The sequence below is a fragment of the Equus caballus genome, chromosome 13 (genome assembly GCF_041296265.1).
Source record: "Equus caballus isolate H_3958 breed thoroughbred chromosome 13, TB-T2T, whole genome shotgun sequence".
NCBI classification, from domain to species: domain Eukaryota; kingdom Metazoa; phylum Chordata; class Mammalia; order Perissodactyla; family Equidae; genus Equus; species Equus caballus.
Window position 1 is genome coordinate 4,837,134 of NC_091696.1, and position 23,546 is coordinate 4,860,679.

The following is a 23,546-nucleotide window of genomic DNA, read 5'->3' on the forward strand; positions in this document are numbered from 1 at the left end:
GGATTTTAAAACTAGGATCGAAAAGACTTGAATATAGCCAGAGGCCAGTGGAGGGCGGGAACCCACAAGTAGGGGATGTGCCTTGTGTAAAAGGCCCATGCTGGCCTGAGGGCAGGCCTGGGTGAGGATGCTGGGCCTGGTTAAGGAGACTAAAATAAAACCCAAGGGCTTTCCCTGAGAGAGATGGGAAGGGCATCTGAGGGGTTGCAACCAGGCACAACTTCAAGTCACTGAGACTCTCCTGCACATCAGGGGACACACCCATAAGGTCCCTCCTGTCCAGGAGCCTAAAGTGGGAGACCAAGGTCAACTGGAACCTCTGAGAAGTCATCTTTGATCCCCTTGACACCAGAATTTCAGAGATGCTCCGTCCAACAGGCAGAGTGACGAAAGATGAGCAAGGGGTATTTCTACCCCACCCCGGGACCTGGCATGGCACCAGGCAAGGATTAGGCACTCGGTAAACATTAGTTTTCCCTTCTCTTCCTTACCCACTGAAGGCTGATTTATAAACACAAGGCAGACACCAGAAAAAAACAGACAGAACCCAATACTTAGAAAGTATCTATATGTATAAATAAACTGCCATATTTAAAAGGAAGTAACGCTTCCCACTCTTATTTCTTCTTTCCCCCATAATGCACAGCAGCAGGTAGAAAGATCTCTCGAAGGTTGCTCCAAAGCCCGTGGGAATGAATGTTCTGGTAGACCTGGGGATGTGCAGATGGGGGCCGGGCCACATGGGGGCAGCAGCCCTGGTGACCTCTGTACCACTCATTAGTGGTCTGGTTGGTGGCGGTCAGGTACAGCACAAAGCACAGGTAGCCCCCCAGGAGGAGGCTCAGCATCATGACAAAGCCCAGCATGAAGACAATCCGTGGAAAGGTCAGGTACAGGTACTGGGGACACAGAAGAAGCAGCACATTAGGCAGCCAGGCTGTGACGCAAGCAACGCTCAGCACCCACCATCCACAGCCGCGACAGAGGTGCCTCCCCGGTCCCACCTCCATACACATCTGACTCACTGGACACACATCAGAACCATCAACGGCACAACAAACAGCCCAGGAGAAGTGCTAGGATGTACGGTGGTTTCATAGGAGAAAAATGAAGTGAAAAGGGAAAGGATACTCAGGAGATGGTGCTCTGCCAGTCAGCTACATGTAAAATAAAGAAAGAAATGTAGATCTTAGTTCTTGCATGAAAATAAAGTCTCAGGGCCCGGTGGCGCAGCAGTTAAGTGCGCACGTTCTGCTTCAGTGGCCCAGGGTTCACTGGTTTGGATCCCGGGTGTGGACATGGCACCGCTTAGCAAGCCATGCTGTGGTAGGCGTCCCACATATAAAGTAGAGGAGGATGGGCATGGATGTTAGCTCAGAGCCAGTCTTCCTCAGCAAAAAGAGGAGGATTGGCAGATGTTAGCTCAGGCCTAATCTTCCTCAAAAAAAAAAAAAGAAGAAAAGAAAAGAAAGTCCCGATGGAGAGAAGGGAGCATTCTCTCCCTTAAAACCACAGTCACAGGAATATATGTACAAGGGTATTCACTGTAGCACTGATTTTAACAGCCCTGCGTCCCAGAAGAAACAAGTTAAATGTCCATCCACAAAGAAGAGGCAAACTCTGGGACAGTCATACTATGGAATAACACGGAGCGATTAAAAAGGAGGTCAATTTCTACGTACTGATTTGGAACAGATGTTGGTAATATATTGCCCAATGAGAAAGAGAAGATGCAGGGATCACAAGGGCATCCTACTTGTACAAAAACAGAACTGTCTCTGCGAAAGTGTACAGCCGTGTGAACACACAGAGGAGAAAGCCTGAGATCAACACGCCCGACTACAAAAGTGGCTGCCTCCGGGGAGTCAAACTGTTGGGAGCGGAGGGGTATAACTCCCAGTTTGCATTTTATTTTATTTTTTCTTCCAAGGTGTTTTGTTTTAAATTTTCTTCTCTTCCCCAGCTTTATTGAGATATAATTGCCACATAGCATGGTGGCAGTCTAAGGTGCACAATGTAATGATGTGATATAGTGAAAAGGCCACAGTAAGATTAGTTAACACATCTATCACTTTACATAGTTACAATTTATGTGTGGGGGGGGGGTGGTGAGAACTTCTAAGAGCCACTCTCTAAGCAACTTTCGAATACAAAATAGAGCATCGCGAGCTACCATCACCATGCTGTAGATGACACTCACCAGAACTTAGTCATCTTTCAACTGGAACTTTGTATCCTTTGACCCCCTTCATTTATTTCCCCTCCCCCCTTTCTTTTTAAACACTCTGGACTGCTCGACTTTTTATAAGTTCTTTTTTATAATAAGCAAAACGAAGAATTTCTGAAAGTCAGGAGAAAAGAGAAGTAGATACTTATCAAAATTCTTGATAGGGGAGACTTTCTAACTGAAGTTACAAAGAAAAGAGATTTGATGAGGAAGAATGTCTAACCTTTTACACACAAAAAAAGATTAAAAATAGAAAAATACAGTAAGAATGAACTATCACTATCATGTAAAGAACTAAAATCAAAAGTTTTTCTAATATCAAAGAGGTCAACAGTTAAAGGACATAATTCACAAACAAAGATATACAAATGACTGACAGACAAGGAAAGTAATCAAAAGTAATGAAAGAAATATAGTTTTTTAAAAGGGTACAACAGGGGGCCGGCCCCGTGGCCGAGTGGTTAAGTTCATGCACTCTGCTGCGGTGGCCCAGGGTTTCACGGGTTCAGATCCTAGGTGCGGACATGGCACCGCTCATCAAGCCATGCTGAGGCGGTGTCCCACATGCCACAACTAGAAGGACCCACAACTGAAATACACAACTATGTAGTGGGGGGCTTTGGGGAGAAGAAGGAAAAATAAAAAATAAAAATAATAAAATCTTAAAAAAAAATAGCACAAGTAATTAAATCAGTATTTAAAAAAAAAAAAAGACAGTCAGAGAAAGACGAACTCTATATGACTCCACTCATAGGTGGAAATTAGTATATTGAGAAGGAGATCTGATCGGTGGTTACCAGGGAAAAGGGGGGGTGGGGGGAGGGTACGGAGGGGGAAGTGGTGTACCCACAACATGACTAACAAAAATGTACAACTGAAATCTCACAAGGTTGTAATCTATCATAACATTAATAAAAAAAAAAAAAAAACTTAAAAAAAAAAAAAAAAAAAAAACAATATTGACTGGGGCTTCTGCCATCTCAAGATTTGACTGGGGTTGAAGAATCCGCTCACATAATTGTTAGCAGGCCTCAGTTCGTCACTGGCTGTTGGCCAGAGAATTTAGCTGCTCACTGTGCAGGCCTTTGCAACACAGCAGCTCGCTTCCCCAGAAAAGTGGTCCAAGAAAGAGAGAAAACCCAAGACAGAACCCACAGCCTTTTATAACCTAGTCTTGGAAGTGGCATACCTTCACTTTTGTTGTATGTTTGTCACATAAACGCATCCTAATCCAATGTGGGAAGGGACTAAACAAGGGTGTGACTATCAGGAGGTAAAGATCTTTGGGGGCCAACTTGGAGGCTGGCTACTGCAAAAGGAGCACCCCTGTCATTTCAGCTTCTCCTCCTCTACATGCCAATTATGGTGTATGGCACATAGAAGACATGTGCTCAGTGGATGTTTATGGAATGAATAACTGATTGAATGAGGAAACAGGCCCGGAGAATGTGAAATAATGTTAAAGTTCTGATTACATTTCCCACTAGAAAATAATGTGTAAAAGGGAAGAGTAAGAGTTTCTTTCCCAAGTTATTGGAAATTTTTTCAGCACTTTTTTACTGTCTAATCATGGTGTTCACAAACATTTTTAAAAATATATTTAAGGGTCATATTAACCCTGATCACTTTGCTTTTTTCCTCTAAATATAATTGAAATAATTTGCAAAAAAAAAAAAAAAAAAGAGGGGGGTACACCATATTTTCCCACCCCAAGCAGCATCAACCCTGCCCTGATGCAATGAAATGAACACTTACACATTGCTCTATGCATGAGTTTGAGAAAGCACTTTGATAATATACATGAATATCAAAAGACTTAGAAATGTTGATAATTTTTGACCCAGTATTTATATTTTTTGGAATCGAGCCTAAAGAAAGTTCTAAATACAAAAACATAACCATATATACAGATTAGCCATTGCAAAGGGGAAAATGCACTTACCAGTGGTCACCACCTTAACCAATGGATCAACCCAGGCTTTGCTGATCCTATATCCCACCTAATGGGACACAGTATGAAATACACATCCCCACCGAGGAAGCATTTTTGCCAAAAATATTTAACCTGAATCTAATCAAGGCTCTAGAACTAACTTCCAGTTTACACTACTATAAAGAAATAGAGAAAAATTAAATGACGCAATTAGGAAAAAGACACATCTAGAACAGGAGACATTCTAAGAGCCAACTAGACTACTACATGGTAATTTCATGGAAAAAAGTAGGGGTGTGATTTGAGACTCAAAGAGACTAAAAAGCCGTAACATTCAAATGCAATGCATAACTATAAGGTGTTTTCCAGTTCAAGAAGGTACAAGAGCTATAAAAGATATATTTGAAACGATGGGGAAATTTGAATATGGACTTGATAGTACATACATTTATTATTGCTTTTCTTAGGTGGGATAACAGAACTGTAGTTATGGAGAATGTTGACATTCTTAAAAGATGCATGCTCAGGTATTTAAGGGTAAAGCAACACGTTATCTCCAACTTGTTTCTACTAACACAGAAAAATACATACACACAGAAAGAAAACAGATGAAAACACTAACAATTGTTTAAATCTAAGTGGAAGGTATATGGGTAGTCACTTTGTTACTCTTTCAACTTTTCAGTATGTTTGGAAATTTACATAATTGGAAAAAAATTTAAGAATAAAAACTACTCAAGGTTAAAACAACAATGAGGCGTCACTACGCACCTATCAGAACGGCTAAAAGGAAAACCAGGGATAAGAGTAAATGCTGGCAAGGAGGCAGAGAAACCAGACCACCTCCCTCGGGCCGTCGCTGGCAGAATGTAAAATGGTGTAACTGCTCTGGAAAATAGTACAGGAGTCCTTTTCGAAACCTAAAATGGACTTCCACCCAACAATCACACTGAAGACTTATTTTCATGCAGGAACTAGTAAACAAATGTTCGCAGCAGTCTCATTCATCATAGACAAAAATTGGAAACTACTCAAACGTCCTTCAAAGGGTGGAGGGTTAAAACACTGCAGTCCCTCCGTACCATGGAATACTATACAGCAATCAAAAAAGAACAAACTACTAATATGAGTAAAAACTTGAATGGATCTCAAGGAAATTATGCCGAGTGAAAAAAAAAATCTCAGAAAGAGACTGCCTGATTCAATTTATGTACCAATGGTGAAATGCCATAATAGAGATGGAGAACAGATGAGTGGTGGCCAGACGTGAAGGATGTGGAGGAGGCTGTGGCTATAAGGGGTAACACGAGGGAGTCTCTGGCGGACAGCAGAGCATCTGGACTGTAGGGGTGGCTACACAAGGCTACACATGTGACAGATTGCACAGAGCTGTACAAACACATACACACAAAACACAAACAAGACGCATATACAACTAGTGCAATCGGAATCAGCTCTGCGGATGGTGCCCACATCGATTCCTTCGTTTCGGCACTGTGTGTAGTGGGACAGGGAGGCTGGCATGGGGGAGGGCTTAGGAGTACCTGGGACTCCTGTCTATTTCTTTGTGACCGCCTGTAAATCTATAATTGTTTCAAAAGACGAATTTTTAAAAAATATGCTGGCTTTGGGGCTATGTGTGTATTTTATCATAATAAGACAATATCATTTAATTCCTATTTTCTGAATGCCTTTACTGGAATGGATGCTGAATACCGTGAAAGGCTTCTCAGCTTCTAGAGAAATAATTATGTCTTATTCCTTATATTGAATAATGCTGTATAAAATATTAATCTATTTCCTAATAATGAACCAACCTTGCATTCATGGAATACACCCCACTTGCTCATGACATTTTATTTTCTTTGAAACAAAAGGGAAAAAAACACTCAAGGAGAATTAAGCAGTTACCTAAAAAAATAACTGTTCATAAGCTATTTCTCATAAATGAAGCAGAAATCTTTTAGCCATCAAATGAGTTTTTAAAAGAATGGCTTCAACCCTTACATTACGGTAAATTGATTTTTGACAAGGGTGCCAAAACAATTCAATGAGCAAACAATAGTCTTTTCAACAAATGGTGCTGGGACAACTGGATATCCACCTACTAAAGCTGGAACGTTACCTCACACCATATATAATAATTAACTCAAAAAGATTAGGGGCCAGCCTGGTGTGCAGCAGTTGAGTGCACACGTTCCGCTTTGGCGGCCCAGGGTTCACCAGTTTGGATCCCAGGTGTGGACATGGCACCCCTTGGCACGCCATGCTGTGGTAGGCATCCCACATATAAAGTAGAGGAAGATGGGCATGGATGTAAGCTCAGGGCCAGTCTTCCTCAGCAAAAAGAGGAGGATTGATAGCAGATGTTAGCTCAGGGATAATCTTCCTCCAAAAAAAAAGATCAAAGACCTAAATGTAAAGGCTAAAAATATAAAACACTTAGAAGAAAATGTAAGTGTAAATTTTCATGACCTTAGATTACTCAATGGTTTCTTATATATGACACTAAAGCACAAGCAACAAAAGAAAAAATAAACTGAACATCAAAATCAAAAATTTTTGTGTTTCAAAAAAAAACCACCAAAAAAATGAAAGGACAACTCACAGGATGTCAGAAAATATTTGAAAATCATATATCTGATAAGGATCAAGTGTCTAAAATATAAAAGGAAGTCTTACAACACAAGAATAAAAGACAATCCAATTAAAAAATAAGCTGCTGGGGCTGGCCCCGTGGCACAGTGGTTAAAAGTTTGGCACACTCTGCTTCAGTAGCCCAGGGTTCGCAGGTTCAGACCTACACACCGCTCATCAAGCCATGCTGTGGTGGCGCCCCACGTACAAAATAGAAGAAGACTGGCACAGATGTTAGTTCAGGGACAATCTTCCTCAAGGAAAAAGAGGAAGACTGGCAACAGATGTCGGCTCAGGGCCAATCTTCCTCACCAAAAAAAAAAAAAAAAAAAGGAATGAAGTACTGATTCATGCTACAAGATGGATGAACCTTGAAAACTTTATGCTCAGTGAAAAGGCCACACACTGTATAATTCAATTCATATGAAATGCCCAGAAAAGGCAAATCCATAGAGACAGAAAGTAGATGAGTGGTTGCCAGGGTCTAAGGCAGAAGGGAATGGGGAGTGATTGCTGATAGGTATGGGTTTCTTTTGGGGATGATGAAATGTTTTGAAATTAGTGGTGATGGTTACACAACCCTGTGAATAAACTAAAGCCACTGAATTGTACACTTCAAAAGGGTGAATTTTATGGTATGTGAATTATTTATCAATTCAAAAAATTCCATATCAATCTTTGAAAAAGGAATGGCTTCATGCTTTTACTGGGAAAACCAATATCCTTTTTCTAATTCTGAAACCCAAAGTTAGAAGCACACAGCCCACAACATAATTACCTGAATAATTAATTACCTGAATAAGAAAGATGGTGTCCATAACTTGTAAGTGTCCAAGGTCATCAACGTAAGTCTCCTGGTACAAGCCCGACACCACCACCAACCGGACCAGAAACACAGCGCTCACAACGGCCATGGTGACAGCAGAGGCCGTCAACGTCAAGAGGTAGATGAGGAAGTACCTGGCATTCCAGGCCCCGATGCAATTGTTCATCCAAACACAGTGATGGTCAAAACGGTGCACGCACCGGTTACACACAGCTGCACAGAAATGGGAGAGCCACAGCCCTGGGTCGGTCCTCGATCACACAATGACACCATGCACACCTCCTGAGAGGTTTACAAACTGACCACTGGCAGTATGAGCCGAGGTAAATGGCAGCTGCTGTCACCAAGCTTTCAGAACTGCAGCGTCTAATGCCGTAGCCCCGAGCCATATGTGGGTACTGAGCACTTGACAGCCTTGAAAGAATACTTTGTTGATATTGATAAATTTACAGTTGTTTTCCAATTTGTGCAAGGATCTTTTGAGTTCAATGTGAATAACACTGAGATGACATAAGAGTTGGTGAATTTACTTAACTTGGACAGTTTTAAAACATTACTTTTGCTTAAAAGTCAAATCAACCCTTCTGATAAAGATGAACCATTATATGAATGTCAATGTGGATATTAAAGGAAAATGATTTTTTGGTATTGATTCAGTTGCTAGAAAACTTTTGAGAATGTCTGGAATAGCTTGGGTACATGAATCTGCTCTTCCAACTGTAAATTTTATGAAACCTAAATACAGATCAAGTACTTCTGTTTTTTTTTTTTTTTTTTTGAGTAAGATTAGCCCTGAGCTAACTACCACCAATCCTCCTCTTTTTGCTGAGGAAGACTGGCCCTGAGCTAACATCCATGCCCATCTGCCTCTACTTTATATGTGGGACGCCTACCACAGCATGGCTTGCCAAGCACTGCTATGTCCACACCCGGGATCTGAACCGGCGAACCCTGGGCCACTGAGAAGCAGAACTTGCCGAACTTAACTGCTGCACCACCGGGCCAGCCCCAGATCAAGTACTTCTGATGAAAACTTAGTGTATGGATTGAGATGTGCTGTAAATGTAAAATACACAGCAAATTCCAAAAGGCTTAGTATGAAAAAGAGAATCCCATGAAGGACTTTTTTATATTGATTACACGTTAAAATGGCATTTTAGGGGCCAGTGGCATAGTGGTTAAGTTTGTGTACTCTGCTTCAGTGGCCCAGGGTTCACAGGTTTGGATCCTGGACACAGACCTACACACCACTCATCAAGCCCTGCTGTGGTGGTGTCCCACATACAAAATAGAGGAAGATGGGCACAGACCTAGCTCAGGGCCAATCTTCCTCACCAAAAAAAGAAAAAAGGTATTTTAGATAGGTTGAATAAAATATACCATTGAAATTAATTTCACCTATTTCTTTGTACTTTTGCAGTGTGGCTACTAGAAAATTTATAATCATATATGTGGCTCACATTATATTTTTGTTGGACAGCGCTAGTCTATAGTCTTGGCCACTCCCCAGAAGAACAGGCTCTGCCAGGACTGAAATCTGCAAACACAACATCCTGCAGAAAACATCTCTTGGGCCATATGCCCTGCCACTTGGCAAAGGAAGGGCTGTCAGGCCCAGGGCTGAGGGTTGCCCATAAGACCACATGTCCCGAAAAAAACGACTCTCCAGCCACTACCAGCAGTGGCCGCCGCTGTCTAGGGGTCAGATGGCCCTGTCTTCAGATTTCCGTCACACTCCCTTACAGACGAAGCCCACATCTGCTGCGAGGCGCTGGAGCCTGAGCAGCCACACTCACCGCAGTGCTTGGAGCGCGCAGGTTTCCTTAAACCACAAGTAGAACACCTCATGTTCTTTGGGAACAACACCTCATCAAATTCATAAACTGGAAGCAACAGTAACTCATTCGCTTTTGTTACGGTACCTGAAAAAACGAAGGACCAACATCAGTTTCCAGCAATAGGGAGCACTGGATGTTCACAAAATCTGTCCTGACACTGCACAACTGAAACTGGTGTATTTGATATCGTCAATAATTCATTTTATCATCTTTAACAATTCATACAAGAGAGGTAACTCATAAACCCATTTAAAACGTAAATTCAATGGCTATTTTAGTATATTCACAGGGTTGTGCAACCATCGTGACAACCAATTTTAGAACATTTTCATCACCCCAAAAAGAATTCCTTTAGCAGTCACTCCCCATTTCTGTCTAATCCCCAGCCCCTGGCAACCCCTAATCTACTTTCTGTCTCTGTGGACTTGCATTTTCTGGATACTTTGTGTAAATGGAATTATACAAAATGTGATCTTGTGTGGCTGGCTTCTTTCACTAAGCATAATGTTTTCAAAGTTCATCCATGTTGTCGCATGCATAAGTACTTGATTCCTTTTTATTGCTGAATGATATTCCATCATACAGGTAAACCACATTCTATTTATTTACTGATCACTCCATGGACATTTGGTGCTTCAAGGGCAGAAAAAGTTCAAAGTAAAAGGATGGAAAAAAATACCAAGCAAATATCAACCAAAAGAAAGATAGCGTAATAATATTAATATCAGACAAAAGAGACTTGAGAAGGGGCCGGCCCAGTGGCGCAGCAGTTAAGTGCGCATGTTCGGCTTCTCGGCGGCCCAGGGTTCGCCGGTTTGCATCCCGGGTGTGGACATGGCACCGCTTGGCACGCCGTGCTGTGGTAGGCGTCCCACATATAAAATAGAGGAAGATGGGCATGGATGTTAGCTCAGGGCCAGGCTTCCTCAGCAAAAAGAGGAGGACTGGCAGTAGTTAGCTCAGGGCTAATCTTCCTCAAAAAAAAAAAAAAAAAAAAAGAGACTTGAGAGCAAAGAATATTACCAGTGACAAAGAGACTCAGTGTAGTTTAAAAAAAGATTCAAGAGATAATATTAATTCTAAACTTGAACGCATCTAATAAGAATATATATAACTAATATGTACACACACATATAGTAATTTCAAAGTATGTGAAACAAAAACTAACTAAAAGGAGAAATCTGTCTAGTCTACCAGCAGAATGAGATACCACACCTCTCTCACTAATCGATCAAACAAAAAAATTAGTGTGAATATAAAAGATTTGAACATAATTAACAAACTTGATCTAACATATTTACATTGTTCTCTGTATCCAAGAACTAGAAAATACACATTCTTTTCAAGCACACATGGCTCACTTACAAAAACTGACCAAACACCCACGCATAATGCAAATGTCAATAAAATTTCTAAAAGAAACAGTATCTTACAGACCACAAGCTCACTATATAACACAATTAAGTGAAAGTATCAAAAAATCAAACTAAAAAATTTATATGGAAAATTTTAAACTGTTCTAAATAACCCATGGGTCCGAGAAGGAAAAAATTAGAAAACAGTCAAAACTGAAAAATCATGAAAAGGTTACATAGCAAATCTTTTGCAAAGCCCTTAGAGGGAGCACGACTTGTTGGAGGCACTATCAGCAAGAGTGACATCTGAGCTGTCACCAGTCTGTCCTGAGAGCCTCAACTTACCAGGGTTGGTTACACTACTTAAGGTGAAAAAAACCAGGTTTACAATCAGCAACAGATAGGGCAGAAGAAGGTAATATAAGGAGAACTCCAGCTGTTGACAGTAGCCAAATATTTCCCAGGTGTACTCAGCATAAACCATCCCTTGCAAGGTGAGGTGCAGGAGAATGAAGGTGCGGTTTCTGAAAGGAAACAGATACGTGGCTTGCTCACGGGGGCCTCTCCATGAAGAAATCATACAACACTAAGGAAAGTTAACCAAGGGTCAACCACTTCCTTCAGGATTGAGATAATAGTAAGAATTCCAGAAGAAACCACGTGACGCATTTCGCAAAGTGCCTAGCATACATTAAGTGCTCAATAAATGTTATCTATTATTATTATCATCTTTGTTGGGAATTGAGGTCTCAGTATCAGAATATATTTCTTTTACAGAAATGCATGTCAATATTTTCCCACTCTCTAAATATTTATATTTAAAAGTAGACACGCCAAGACCCCAGAGATAAAAGGTAGGTTATCTATGAACAAGGGGTTTTAAACCCAGGCAGGACTCCTGATCCTTTCCAGCATCCTGCCCTGTACCACGCTGGAAACCATGAGGAGCTTCCCGATGCTAGAGGATAGCAACAATTGACAATCAAAACAGAAAAGAAAGTCATATTGAAACTCTGAAATATAAATACTGTGTATGGAAGAGGTAATGATGCAATCTTAGCATGGCTCTCTGCAGGCATTCTGGAATTATATAGGAAAATATCTGAAACAAAAGAAAAGAGAAAGATTCAGTTTCATTTCTCATTCACCCCACTCCCAAACAAATTCGATGCTTCACTTTCAGCTGGCAATATTGGTGATGGTAAGTTGTGTTTCTGCATATGGGCAGAGAAGAAATTTGGGAGAGAATAAAGAGGAGGCCTTACTTTGATGCCAACTCCTCCATTTCCACCCTGACCCCAAAGAAGGCACCAGGTCAGAGTCTCCAGGCAAAGGGAGACGAGCAGAGGGGATGGATCAGGCAATGCTAATGTGAACACCCTTCCTTTCCCTGCCTTGAGCTCAGTCCCAGGTTCCAGAGTCACCTCCAGATCACTGGGCATTAGCCCAGATCCCTCACAAGTCAACCCCTTCCCGAGGCTGCTCACCCTAATTTGGCTCACTATGATCCCTGAGAAGGAGCGTGGGCAGCCTGATGGTCAGCTTTCTGCTCACACATCCCCCAGTTTCACTCATCAGGCCCCTCCAGGAAGACATTGCTCACATTCATGCCCAACGACAGGTATCAAATCCAGAGAAAAAGAGCCAACCTTGAGAATGCTACCTTCTCTCAAAGCATCATCACAAGGTCATTTGAAACAGTAACAACAATAAAGAACAGAGAGTGACTTTCAAATATACCACTACTGCCATAAATCAAAGAGCAAGTGAACAAATGAACAATAACGGTGTCTCTGTTTTGTTGTCAGGAAACTGGTGAGCCTTTTAGGCTGGTGGTATTCAAAATCCAGTGGTCTCCAAGCATCCTTGTTACCTGTGTTCCTCTCCTGACCGGGCCTTTCAAGTAACCGGTTTTCGAGCAGACGCAGATCATAACACCACTGATGAGCACCAAAGTCAGGTAGAACACGAAAAGAACCAGAAAGTCCATCCTGGGGCTACAAAGGAACAGAAAGAGTGTGGCTACTACTGAGGGATGTATTCCCTGGCGCATTTTCTCAGACATCAGCTCCCTAAATGGCTCCCAAAACAATTTATCTGCCCTCAAGTACACACTGCTTCTCAGTGGGGCATCCCAGATGGTCCTGAGCTCTTTCTCTCGATGCTTCAAGAGTTTCCTAATCAAACCACTGCGGTCTGCTTTGGGGCATCGCCTGCCTGCAAATTTCAAAATAAAGTGGGGAATAATACACAAAATACACCCACCTTCCACCCCCTAGCAACAAATCATTCTTCTACTTTCTTAGATATAAGTATTCACACGGATATGGATACAGAATGTACTCCAAAGGATCTGGTGACAATGCTACTGAAATAAGCATCCCCTAGAGGGAGTCAGGGGCCCACGTCCAGGATCAGGCTTCCTATCCTAAGAAGCATCCCTACAGGTCAGTGACCACAACAATCAGAGATCACCCATGGGGACTAGCGTCAACACACAGGCCCGTATTAAGAAACTGGAAATGGTTACTTCTACCCTTAGCAGATATGATTCTGGGCCGGACTTTCAATTGAGAGAACCAAACTAGAAACTACTCATGAGATAAGACGGAGAAAACAAAGAGCAGCAATTCTCACGAGGCGATTCAGGGTCCCCAGGCTTACATATGTCTTTCGTTTGGGTTATTTCCAGCCAGCAGCTCGGGCATTCCTCCTCCCAACATTCACAGACCATTCAAACGGCACCCCTTCTTGTGCAGCGGCGTGCGCCTGGCACAACAGGTGGCACCCAGAGCTGCAGGAGACATGGTTCCTCCAGGAGGCTGGATCTGGCTGCAGAGACAGCAATTGGACACTTACATAATAAGACAGGGTAGGAGGCAGGGGGCATACACTGTGGAAAAGAATTTGGAAGTCGGGGGAGGTTGAGACCCCGCAGGGTGCAGGGTTATAAGACTTCGGGAGAAAAAGCTTAACTGGGAAGAAATCAGCCGAAGCCTTGGATTCCCACATTTAACCTCATCCCTGAGGTGCCCACTCTGGGGACCCGATAAAAGGACCTCCCCGAGGCTACTCTCTATCCGAGGGTCCCGGCGGATCGGCCTGGCCGGAGCTTTTCCCGGAGACCGGAACCGGGGTGGGGGACAGAAGGCTCAAGGGGGACACTGGGGGGGCCCGGGCCAAGGGCGGGGTGGAGGTGGGGCTGCGACCCCACACACAAAGGGGAGGAGCAGGTCAGACCGGGAGCCGGACGCCCCTGCGCCAGCCGGGCAGTCTGAGAGCCCCACGAAGCCGACCCCACCGCCGGGACCTGCCAACCGCCAGCTACACTGCGCCTGCGCCTGCAGGGCGGGCTCCCAGACTTCGGGCGGGCCCGTGACATCATCACGCGACGACCGTAGCCAGGCCGACTTCCGGCGGAAGTGGCTGCGGCCGGCCGGCCGGCGGGGGCCGGGTCGCTGGTCGCCTTCTGCGCCCTAGGGGGTACCCGTCTCTCCCCGCCGCGCTGGCTTTGGCGCGTGGTCTGGTCTGACCCCTGGCAGGTGGCACTTCAGAGCGCTCTTGCGAGAAACTTTCCAGAAAGACCATCCCAGGCCTGGGCGGGCGAGAACGGCAGTGTTGGGAAGCGGCCCCAGCTGCCCAGCTGTCCAGCGGCCCGGGTCGAGCCCGGCCAGCGCCCAGCTCCCAGCCGGCCGGGGGCCCGGGCGGCCCGGGGCGGGGACACTTAGGGGCTCGTGCGCTGTGTCTTCGCAGTGGACAGAGTTTGCTTGGCTTTCTGCCCACTACACCGTTGGGATCTGTCCGAACCGTTCGAGTGTCTTTGGTCCTGCTGTCTCGGAATAGCTCTGAACGTCCTCCCCCTGGGCGCAGTGACAGTTGATTGACGACAAACCTGGAGGATAAGAAGGAAGGCTGTTTAATGATAGTTGAACCTGGGGTGAGAAGAGCTGTTTCCGAACATAGCTTTGAGAAGTCCCCTGTGGGCCGTTTCTTTGCTCTGAACGCCTCGGAATCCGCTGAGACCGGTCTATTCCGGATGCCTCTGAAAACCTGTCTGTACCTGAGCCAGGCCTATCCTCCCTCTGAGAGATGTCTGATCTCCAAACACTGTGGCCTTAAAGCGCTTCTTTTTTCCTGTCTTTGCTAGCTACCCTAGTTCCTTGATTCCTGTTCTTTTTCTTTTTTTAAAAACTTATCAAGCTGGGCACTTTCTCCTGATACATTGTGTGCAAGGCCTTCATGAACTTATGGACACAAAATTGTAAAACAAAAATCAGAGGATGCAATGCCACCAGGGAAGACGGCGGCTGTGGATGGATACCCAGACTGGGCTGGATTTCATCAGCGTCTCCAGCTGACTCATGACCCTGCTGGTTAGTTCTGAGCTGGTGGTGAAGTATTTGGAGCTAGCTTTTTTTGCTCATAATCACAGAACTTTATTTTTATCCCCATTCATTTTTCTTGGATGGGTTTCAGTTGAGACTAACTTTGAATTTCGGTTTGATCACCTCCGGTATTTTGTGCTGGCTTGCCTTTCTTCGATTTTTAAAAAATTTCTGCAAGTCGTGCAATATTCTCTTCTCCTTGTAAAAAAGTCAAACTATACAAGACAAAACCAAAAATGTCCCTTGATCACCACCCCTCCCAATCCCAGGCCCTTGACAGAATTAATCACTTATTTAGTGTGTATTCTCCAAAACTCTTTTATACATTTACATACATATTTATTCAACAAATATGAATTGAGTACACAATATATGCCAGGCACTATTCTAAGCATTGAGAACATAGCACTAAGACAGAGAAAAGTCCCTGAACTTTATAGTTTACATTCTAGTGTATATATACACAGATATATAATTTGTTGTTATTTTCAGAAGTGGCATCATCTTAGACATGATGGTTCTCCACCTTGCTTTTTTTTTTTTTTTTTTTTCCCACTCAACAATCTTCGGGCCAGCCCAGTGGCACAGCAGTTAAGTTCCCACGTTCTGCTTCCAAGGCCTGGGGTTTGCCGGTTCAGATCCCAGGTGTGGACCTATGCACCACTTGTCAAGCCATGCCGTGGCAGGCATCCCACATATAAAATAGAGGAAGATGGGCACAGAAGTTAGCTCAGGGCCAGTCTTCCTCAGCAAAAAAGAGGAGGATTGGCGGTGGATGTTAGCTCAGGGCTAATCTTCCTCAAAAAAATTTTTAGAAAAACGGCAAGAATCTGTCTTGATGATCTTTCCACACCACCAGGTATATATGTGCCATGTTGTATTTTCCTCACTGTCTACATTTCATTACTTAGCTGAGCCATAACTCATCTGCCAGGGTCCCAAACTCCAGTGCCTACAGGGCTGTGTGGGTAACTAATCAGTGAAGTGACAAAGTGGAGCATGTGTGTCTCATTCTAAGCAGACGTAGCTATTTACACAGACCAAAGGGTTGTTAACTTGAATCCCAGTATTTTCAGAGTATTTGAAAATCTAGATTTTTATAACATAAATCTCCTAATGTTTTAATGTTGGCAACTGGTTCAAGATTTAAAATACTGTTCAGCTAAGGACAACATACCTTCCGGACAGATTTAGCCCAAGGACCACCAGTTTGCAACCTCTAATAGAACTGTTCTATTACTAAAGATTTGGGTTAATTTCAGTTTTTGCTGTTACAAACTGTTGCAGTGGGAATACCTGCATGAGCGTCATCACATATAGTTAGGTGTATTTTTCTAGGGCAGCTACAGGAAGTAGAATTTCTGGGCCAAAGAATATACAGGCTGGGCGCTGGCCCGCTGGCACAGCAGTTAAGTTCGCACGTTCCGATTCTCGGCGGCCCGGGGTTTGCCGGTTCGGATCCTGGGTGCGGACATGGCACTGCTTGGCACACCATGCTGTGGTAGGCGTCCCACGTGTAAAGTAGAGGAAGATGGGCACGATGTTAGCTCAGGGCCAGTCTTCCTCAGCAAAAAAGAGGAGGACTGGCAGTAGTTAGCTCAGGGCTAATCTTCCTCAAAAAAAAAAAAAAGAATATACAGGCATTTGTCCTTTTAGTAAATGCTATTAAAGTCCTCTTCAGCTACAAATATGCGAAAGAGCCTGTTTCTCCAAACCCTTGTCAATATTTAATAGATCAGTTCCTTTAATATTTACTATTCTGATGGGTGAAATGGCATTTTATTTATTTATTGGCTCAATAAACGCTTATATAGCGCTTCCTGTATTCCAGGTACTGTTCTAAGCACATTCAAATTTTTAATAATTGTCACAATCTTTATAGTAACTCTGTGACATAAGTATTATTATTACGATACCATTTTTATAGATGAGGAAACAGAGGCATAGCAAAGTTAAATAATTTTCCCGGGGTCGTAGAGCTAGAAAGCATTAGAGCCACCATTCAAACTCAGACGATTGGGCTCAAGAATCAGTCAGTGTTCTTAATTACTGTGCTGGGCTGTCATAATGACAACTGGCCAGATTCCAGTGATGCTGTTTATCTTATACTGACGTGTTTTTTGGTCAGTTGTCTTCCCTCTATTGTGAATTGCTGACCATTATCCTTCATCACTTTTATTTGAGTTGTTTACCATTTTCTCGTTGCTTTGCGGTACTTATTTACATATTTTCTGTATTTGTTAGAGTATAAGCTAAGGCGCTTCTCTTTGTTTAGGTTCCCCCCAAAAGCAAACCCCAAGACAAGGATTTGGTATAAGTAGTTCATTTTGGAGGATGTTCCCGGGAGACACTGTGAGGGATGGCGGAAGTGAGAGAGAAGAGTGGAAGGCCAAGAAAGCTGATGTTGATGAGTCGCGGTGGGCATCTGGGGCTCAGCCCCAAGGGGGATCCTCTGAGAGGCTCCATAGAAATGCCTCAGAATTCTTCCACTGAGGAGCAAAGCAGATGGGGTATCCACCCAGCCACTCCAGGGGCGGTAACTCCCTGGTCCTTCTGGCCTGTCCACACAGAGGCCAGCCCAGCCCAAGTACAGAGAATACCCTCGGGCAGACCCAGGAAGCCATCAGCATGTACAGGAACCCTCTGCAGGGGACCTCACGTGGGCTCTGGGGATATAGGCAGGGCACCCACAATGTCTGCTATGCTCTTGTAACAGAGAGGCCCCCAAACACAATGGCTTTAATAGGAAAGAAGTTTCTTTCACATGCAATGGTCCAGTGGTAGGTGGACAGTCCAGGAGTGGTAGGCATTTCTGCTCCGGGGGAGCCACGAGATCACACAAGGACCCAGATTTTTCCTATCTAGCTCCACCACTAAGCAAAAATTCCCAAACTTTCCCTCGTCACAGTATCCTTAAGTGACTTAGAACTTTTTTCACAGAGCTCCTAGGCAAAAAGAAATATCTGAAAATCCCATCTATTAATTAGCTCTAAACACCTCCATAAGTATTTGTGTCCAAACAACTGAGTGCCCCCTGCACACTGTGCAGTTTATCAAACTTTATAATCAGATTGGAAACCACCATTCTCATTTCCTGTTCCACATAGATATTCCAGTGGCACTTGCTTTCTAAATCCATCTTTGCAAAGATGCGACGTCAGGAATTCAGCAATCTGATGTTAAAAATGTGAACTAGCTCAAGCTAGCATTTCATATACAACATAAATATTGCTTTGTTTCCTCAAAATTTTCAGATATCCCACAGCATCCCTGTGAGTTCACTGTGGCACCCCAGGGTGCTTTGTGCACGGTTTGGAGCCACAGCACTAGGGTGTTGTCCTTACCCCAAGGTCACCACCTTCCAACCCCTGAGAAAGGGGAAAGAAGGCAATGAAAGGCCATTTCCTTGTAAGAATGGAACTTGAAAGTTGCACTTAGCCTTTCTGGCTTGGGTCCCATTGCCAGAACATAGTCACATGGCCATACCTGGCTGCAAGGGGAGCTGGGAAATGTAGTGTCTGGCTGTGCTGCCGTGTGTTCCGCTAATATTTGGAACGTTGTTACTACTGAAAAGAAGAAATAGAGGGAGATTATTCTCTATCACATTCTGGATGTTAATCCTTTGTCTCTAACATAAATTCCCGATATTTTCTCCCACATGTCACATATCTGTTAACTTTGTTTATGGTCTCTTTGTCATACAGAGGTTTCAAATTCTGAAGTACTCACATTTATTAGCCTTTAAGAAGGCTGATAAGCAGAATTTAACAAAGTATTCTTTACTCCAATATTCCATCACCAAAACCACGAAAACAACAACACACACACATACGCACGAATATATTCTCCAATTTTTTTAAATAGTTGATTTACACTTTCATCTCTAATTCATCTGGAACTTCTTCCTGTGATGACTGAGATCATTTCAGAAGGGAAAGGAGACATTTAAAGTGTGCAGCCAAGGCACTAACTATTAAATTCTCAACTGCCTTCCAACTCACATTCTTGCCTTTCATGGCAATCTTCTGTGTATACACAGCATAGTGGACACTGAGGTTTCCTTCTCAACATGTCTGCTACACCGCTCTCCAAATGCTCTCAACCACCCCCAGCTCTAGGGGATGGTCCCAGCCAATCAGGATAATCCTGTCCTCCTTATCGTAAGGATTTTTCCAGGCAAAAGTCAACGAAGACATGGCCGGCCTTTGGGAGGCAAACGGATCAATTAGAATGAAGCTAGGATTCTGTTCCATGGTACCTCCTTTCCCCCAAATGTGAATAAAGATATTAAAGAGGAAGCCTGTGGCTTCACGTCTCTGATCTTGGCACTGTGAAGCAAGCCTACACCCTGGAGAGGCTGACCTGAGAGAAGGGCAGAGAAAGGCAGTCAGAGCCCTGAGCGCACTGGACTTTCTGGTTGATGAGCCAAAAGTCCCCTAGATTGCTATCTTCACTGCTACTTTATTATTGTATATCTCTATAAACATATTAAAACGTGAATTTTATATTCATATAAAAGCTTTACATACCTATAATCATAGTGTCTAGATAATTTCGAATTTTGCTTCTTTTACCTAGTTTATCATAAGTGTTTTTCCTGTATCTATGTACTTTTAATTATTATTCAGGGATGCAATATAATTCACTTAATATTTTGCTGTTGGGCATTTGTATTATTTCCTACGTTTTGATATTATAGAGAGTTTTGCAAGTAACATATTCGCATATTTTCTCAGTGGTCGGTCAGTTCCTGAAACTCCTGTGTTTCTGGCATTTTATTCTTCACCTCTGTTCTTCAATACCTCAAAGCATGAACCTTGACACTTGTATTTTATAAATAGCATAGGAGAAACACACTATTTAAGCTGAAAAGCCAAAATTTAATTCAAGTGTGATAGAAAGGATTGTGTCCCCTGTGAAACACGAGGCACAGGATCCCTCTTTGGAGCCTTCCTAAGCCCTCCTGTCAGCCCCTGAAACTGGACCTGTGGTATCGGTTTTTTACCTGCCGCAAGATCGGTTGACAGGATCAACTACCTTTTATACCACCATCTATTGTCCCCAAGGGAATGACTGAGGCAACACTGTGGAAATGGGATACAGGACATCATAGCCACCCTCGCAACAGGCAAATGGCGCATGTTGCTTGTTTCCAATCAGTGATTTGTTGGTTGGGAGGAATTTTACAATGGAAAAGAAAAGAAGAAAAACTTTCAAAGGGATATAACAAAAGTATTTTTGTGGGAGGGCAAGGATTGGGTCTGTATTTGCTTGCTATTGTATTAGTAGCAATTATTTTAGTGCCTATCTGATAGTAGCTGCTCAATAAAAATGTGTTGAATGCATGAAAGAAAAAGGATGAATCACACCCAAACGAAATCTATATCCTGGATATCACCAAAACAAAAATTCCTCTGGCCAGTAGGTGGGGCCACTGTGTGTCACCATTAGCCAGCTTGGAGCACAATGCAGGTGTGGCCCGCTTACACTTCTGAATTTCCACCCGGCCTCCTCTACCTTGATTGCTGCCCCTTAAAACAGCTGGATTCAGCTACCACGTAATAGGGAGTTTGACAGAATCTCCATTTCCTGATCCTTTCTGAACTGGTGTTAACCTGGGGCACTGCTCAGCCCTCGTCACCCCACATGCTCTGTTACTCTGGTCACCAAGACTGCCGTTCACCATCACCTGTGGTATCTCTAGAACTAGGGTATAAGTATACTTAGAGTAAAAATGATCTGTTGTTTATCTGAAATTCAAATTTAACTGGGCATCTTGTATTTTTATGTGCTGAATCTGGAGATTCTATCTCTGGCCGCCATCTTCATGCCTCTCAACAGAGACTGGTTTTCTACCCTAGTCGAGACCAGGAGTTAGTCTTGTAGCTGCAATCTGGTCATCCTTTGGCTAGCAGTGCTGAGCAAGAGAAGCATCCAGCCCTGGACATTGAGTTGGGGCTGAGCTGTCCCAGGATGACCTCTGAGACATTTTCAGAAAAGAGAAGTCACCTGACAACCAGAGAAAAGACAGACAAGCAAGCGATCACAGGCGACTGATGGAAGACGGTCTGTCCCTGCAGACAAAGTGCACATGATTTGTGCTGCACTTGTTTAATTTGTCCGTTACACAGAAAGAGGCCAGAGGAGGATGAGGGACGAAATTGTAAATGCTGTCTCAGAGCCGTGGGGAAGAAGTGGAAAGGTAATTTCTGGTTAGTGTCCCAGAGTCATGACTTTCTCGTTAACTCTCTCGACACCAAGTGAATCAGGACTGACGCTGGGCTCTGTGAAGGGCAGATGTGAATATCATTCCAGGAAGAAATTCAGAATGAAAATATTGGGTGGGAGGTCATAAAGAGGTTACAAGTCTGAGCTCAGGAATCAGGCTTCCTGGGGTCCAGTCTAGGATCCATCTCTCTTCTAGCTGTATGGTTTTAGGCCAGTTACTTCATCTCTGTGAGTCTCAGTTTCCTCATCTCCTAAAGTAAGGACAAGAGAATCTACCGCAAAGGGTTGTTGTGAGGATTACGTGAGGTAATGCAGGTAAAGCCCATTCAATCACTATTGGCCACTAACATCATCGATGCAATTAACAAATGTGATCAATACAGAAGAACAAAGTGAGAAGTATTTCTGGCACGAGAGGTTTGGGCTATCGGGGTTCTTTTTGTTGCAAGTAATTTAAGCCCAATGCACTGGATTAAACAACTAAAGAGACTTCTTGGCCTCAACCACTGCATGTCCAGAGATGGGGTGGGCTTCAGGAATGGTTTGAATTAGCAGCTCAATGGCATCATGAAGGACAGAAGTTCTTTTTGTCCCTCACTCTGCTACCCGAGTATCAGCTTCGTCCCCAAACCAGCTTTCCTCCTGGTGCTGGCATGGCTGCCAGCCACAGTTGGGGCTTCATGCTTCCACATTCACTTCCAATGAGGGGAGAGTGGGGAGGTTTACCCTGGCATTCCAGATAGGAGTGCTGAAATTCACTCTGGCCGGCTTGAGTCATAGGCTCACTCCTAAACAATGACTGTGCCAGGAGAATGGAATGTGCCATTTGGTGAGTTAAATGTGGCCCCCTGCTGAAGCTGCAGGGGGTACCAAATTCTCCCAAATCACATGAGCTGCTCAGGGGAGAGGAAGATGCCAGACAGACTTGGGTAACAAGAGAAAGGGGCTTGAATGCCGAGTAGGCACTCCATAAATGGGGATCTGATATGTTGTTATAGCTGGACTGATGGGAGGAATATGTCAAAAATGTCCAAAAAAATTTCAGATTGAGCCCAGGATGAATGAAGGAGTGACAGTGAAAACATGGGATGTTTGAGGCATGGCAGGAGCTTGTGGTGGCTGTCCTTCATTTCCCAGACGCAAAGGCAAATCTATTAATAAAATTCCTTCCTGGCAGCCGTCTCCAGTGTAGGTTCAAGGAAATGTATATTCAAAGGAAGGGGGAGGAAATTTTAGCCACAAAACTGCAGCCACACAGTTCTGCAAGGTCACCCAGAACGAATGCGATTCCTTAGGAAGGGCAAGAGGGCGTAAACGGAGAAGGGGCAGATGCTCTCCAACATCACAGGGCTGGCAGAAAGAGAGGAGCTGGCAAAGAACCAAGTTAGGATGGTCAACCTGACTTGAGAACCATGGAAGCCACACAGAGGAAGTGTTCGCTAATCTCTCCATGGAGGCTCAGACAGGGGAGGCCCTTGGGAGCAGCCTGGAACGAGCATACCGCAGACTCCATGAAATGCCCCTGGGGGAGTGGGGCGCCCCCTATCCTGGCTCCAGTAATGACATTGGACTAGCCCACTAGGTTCTGATGCCTCCTCTGGGCCAGTGAGCCACGAGGGCAACTCCTCTTCAGAGCCCACAAAGATGGCGCATCGCTGGCCAAGAGCTCCAAGATTAGTAGGACTAGCAGTTTACAAGCTCTGCAGCCTGGAGGAGGGAGAGCCCTGAGCCTGCAGTGTCAGAAGTGATTCTGCACATTAGCCCAAAGCAAGGGAACCAGAGGGAGAGGCGTGTGGGACACACAGAGTTTGTTGTTTGTCACACACACAAACACAGCGAGGTTGTTTGTTACAGCAGCTAGCGTTAATCACCCTGACCGTCCCACTCTGATGACGCTCCCGAGAGTGGAGTGGAGCACTGAGAGGGGAGCACGTGCAGCTGGTAGGAGCTCACACAACCCCACAGTCGGATGTGCCAAATGCAACCTCCTTTGTTTCCCCATAGCTGGCCTTAGCTCGGCTCCCCTGACCCAGGTTCCAATGGGGAGCGGGTCTGCTCCTCCAAGCCTCCTTCTTGAGTCTCCCCTGCTGGCCTACTGCTGGGACTCTTACTTCTCT

At 44.1% G+C, this 23,546-nt stretch overlaps 1 protein-coding gene and 1 long non-coding RNA gene across 4 annotated transcripts; one reads left to right on the forward strand and one right to left on the reverse strand.

The window, feature by feature from the left end:
• Positions 1–551: 551 nt before the first annotated feature.
• ZDHHC4 (zinc finger DHHC-type palmitoyltransferase 4) lies at positions 552–14,209 on the reverse strand. 3 transcript variants are annotated; one of them, XM_001493488.6, is made up of 8 exons: positions 14,057–14,209; positions 13,481–13,648; positions 12,690–12,813; positions 11,845–11,918; positions 11,162–11,340; positions 9,420–9,545; positions 7,592–7,836; positions 552–899 (listed from the first exon to the last, which is right to left on the reverse strand). In XM_001493488.6, the coding sequence occupies exons 2-8, from the start codon at positions 13,537–13,539 to the stop codon at positions 618–620; spliced, it is 1,089 nt and encodes a 362-aa protein (XP_001493538.3). In that variant the 5' UTR covers positions 13,540–13,648; positions 14,057–14,209; the 3' UTR covers positions 552–617. The 3 variants fall into 3 exon arrangements, with proteins under 3 accessions (XP_001493538.3, XP_070086803.1, XP_070086804.1); XM_070230702.1 differs by having other exon boundaries at positions 14,035–14,149; XM_070230703.1 differs by lacking the exon at positions 14,057–14,209 and adding an exon at positions 12,932–13,033 and having other exon boundaries at positions 13,481–13,621.
• Positions 14,210–14,237: 28 nt separating this feature from the next.
• LOC138916971 (uncharacterized) lies at positions 14,238–21,918 on the forward strand. Its single transcript, XR_011424248.1, has 2 exons — positions 14,238–15,189; positions 17,477–21,918. It is a non-coding gene; the product is annotated as an uncharacterized lncRNA (long non-coding RNA).
• The last annotated feature ends 1,628 nt before the right edge of the window (positions 21,919–23,546 follow it).

Excerpts from the sequence above, each read along its gene's own strand:
- ZDHHC4 (XM_001493488.6), bottom strand. The coding sequence starts at position 13,539 with ATGTTGGGAGGAGGAATGCCCGAGCTGCTGGCTGGAAATAACCCAAAC. Across the intron at positions 11,341-11,844 it reads CATTACCTCTTCCATACACA|AAACCGCACCTTCATTCTCC; the intron begins GTATTTATATTT and ends GTTTCCTTTCAG. Across the intron at positions 9,546-11,161 it reads AAGTAGTGTAACCAACCCTG|GTACCGTAACAAAAGCGAAT; the intron begins GTAAGTTGAGGC and ends TCGTTTTTTCAG.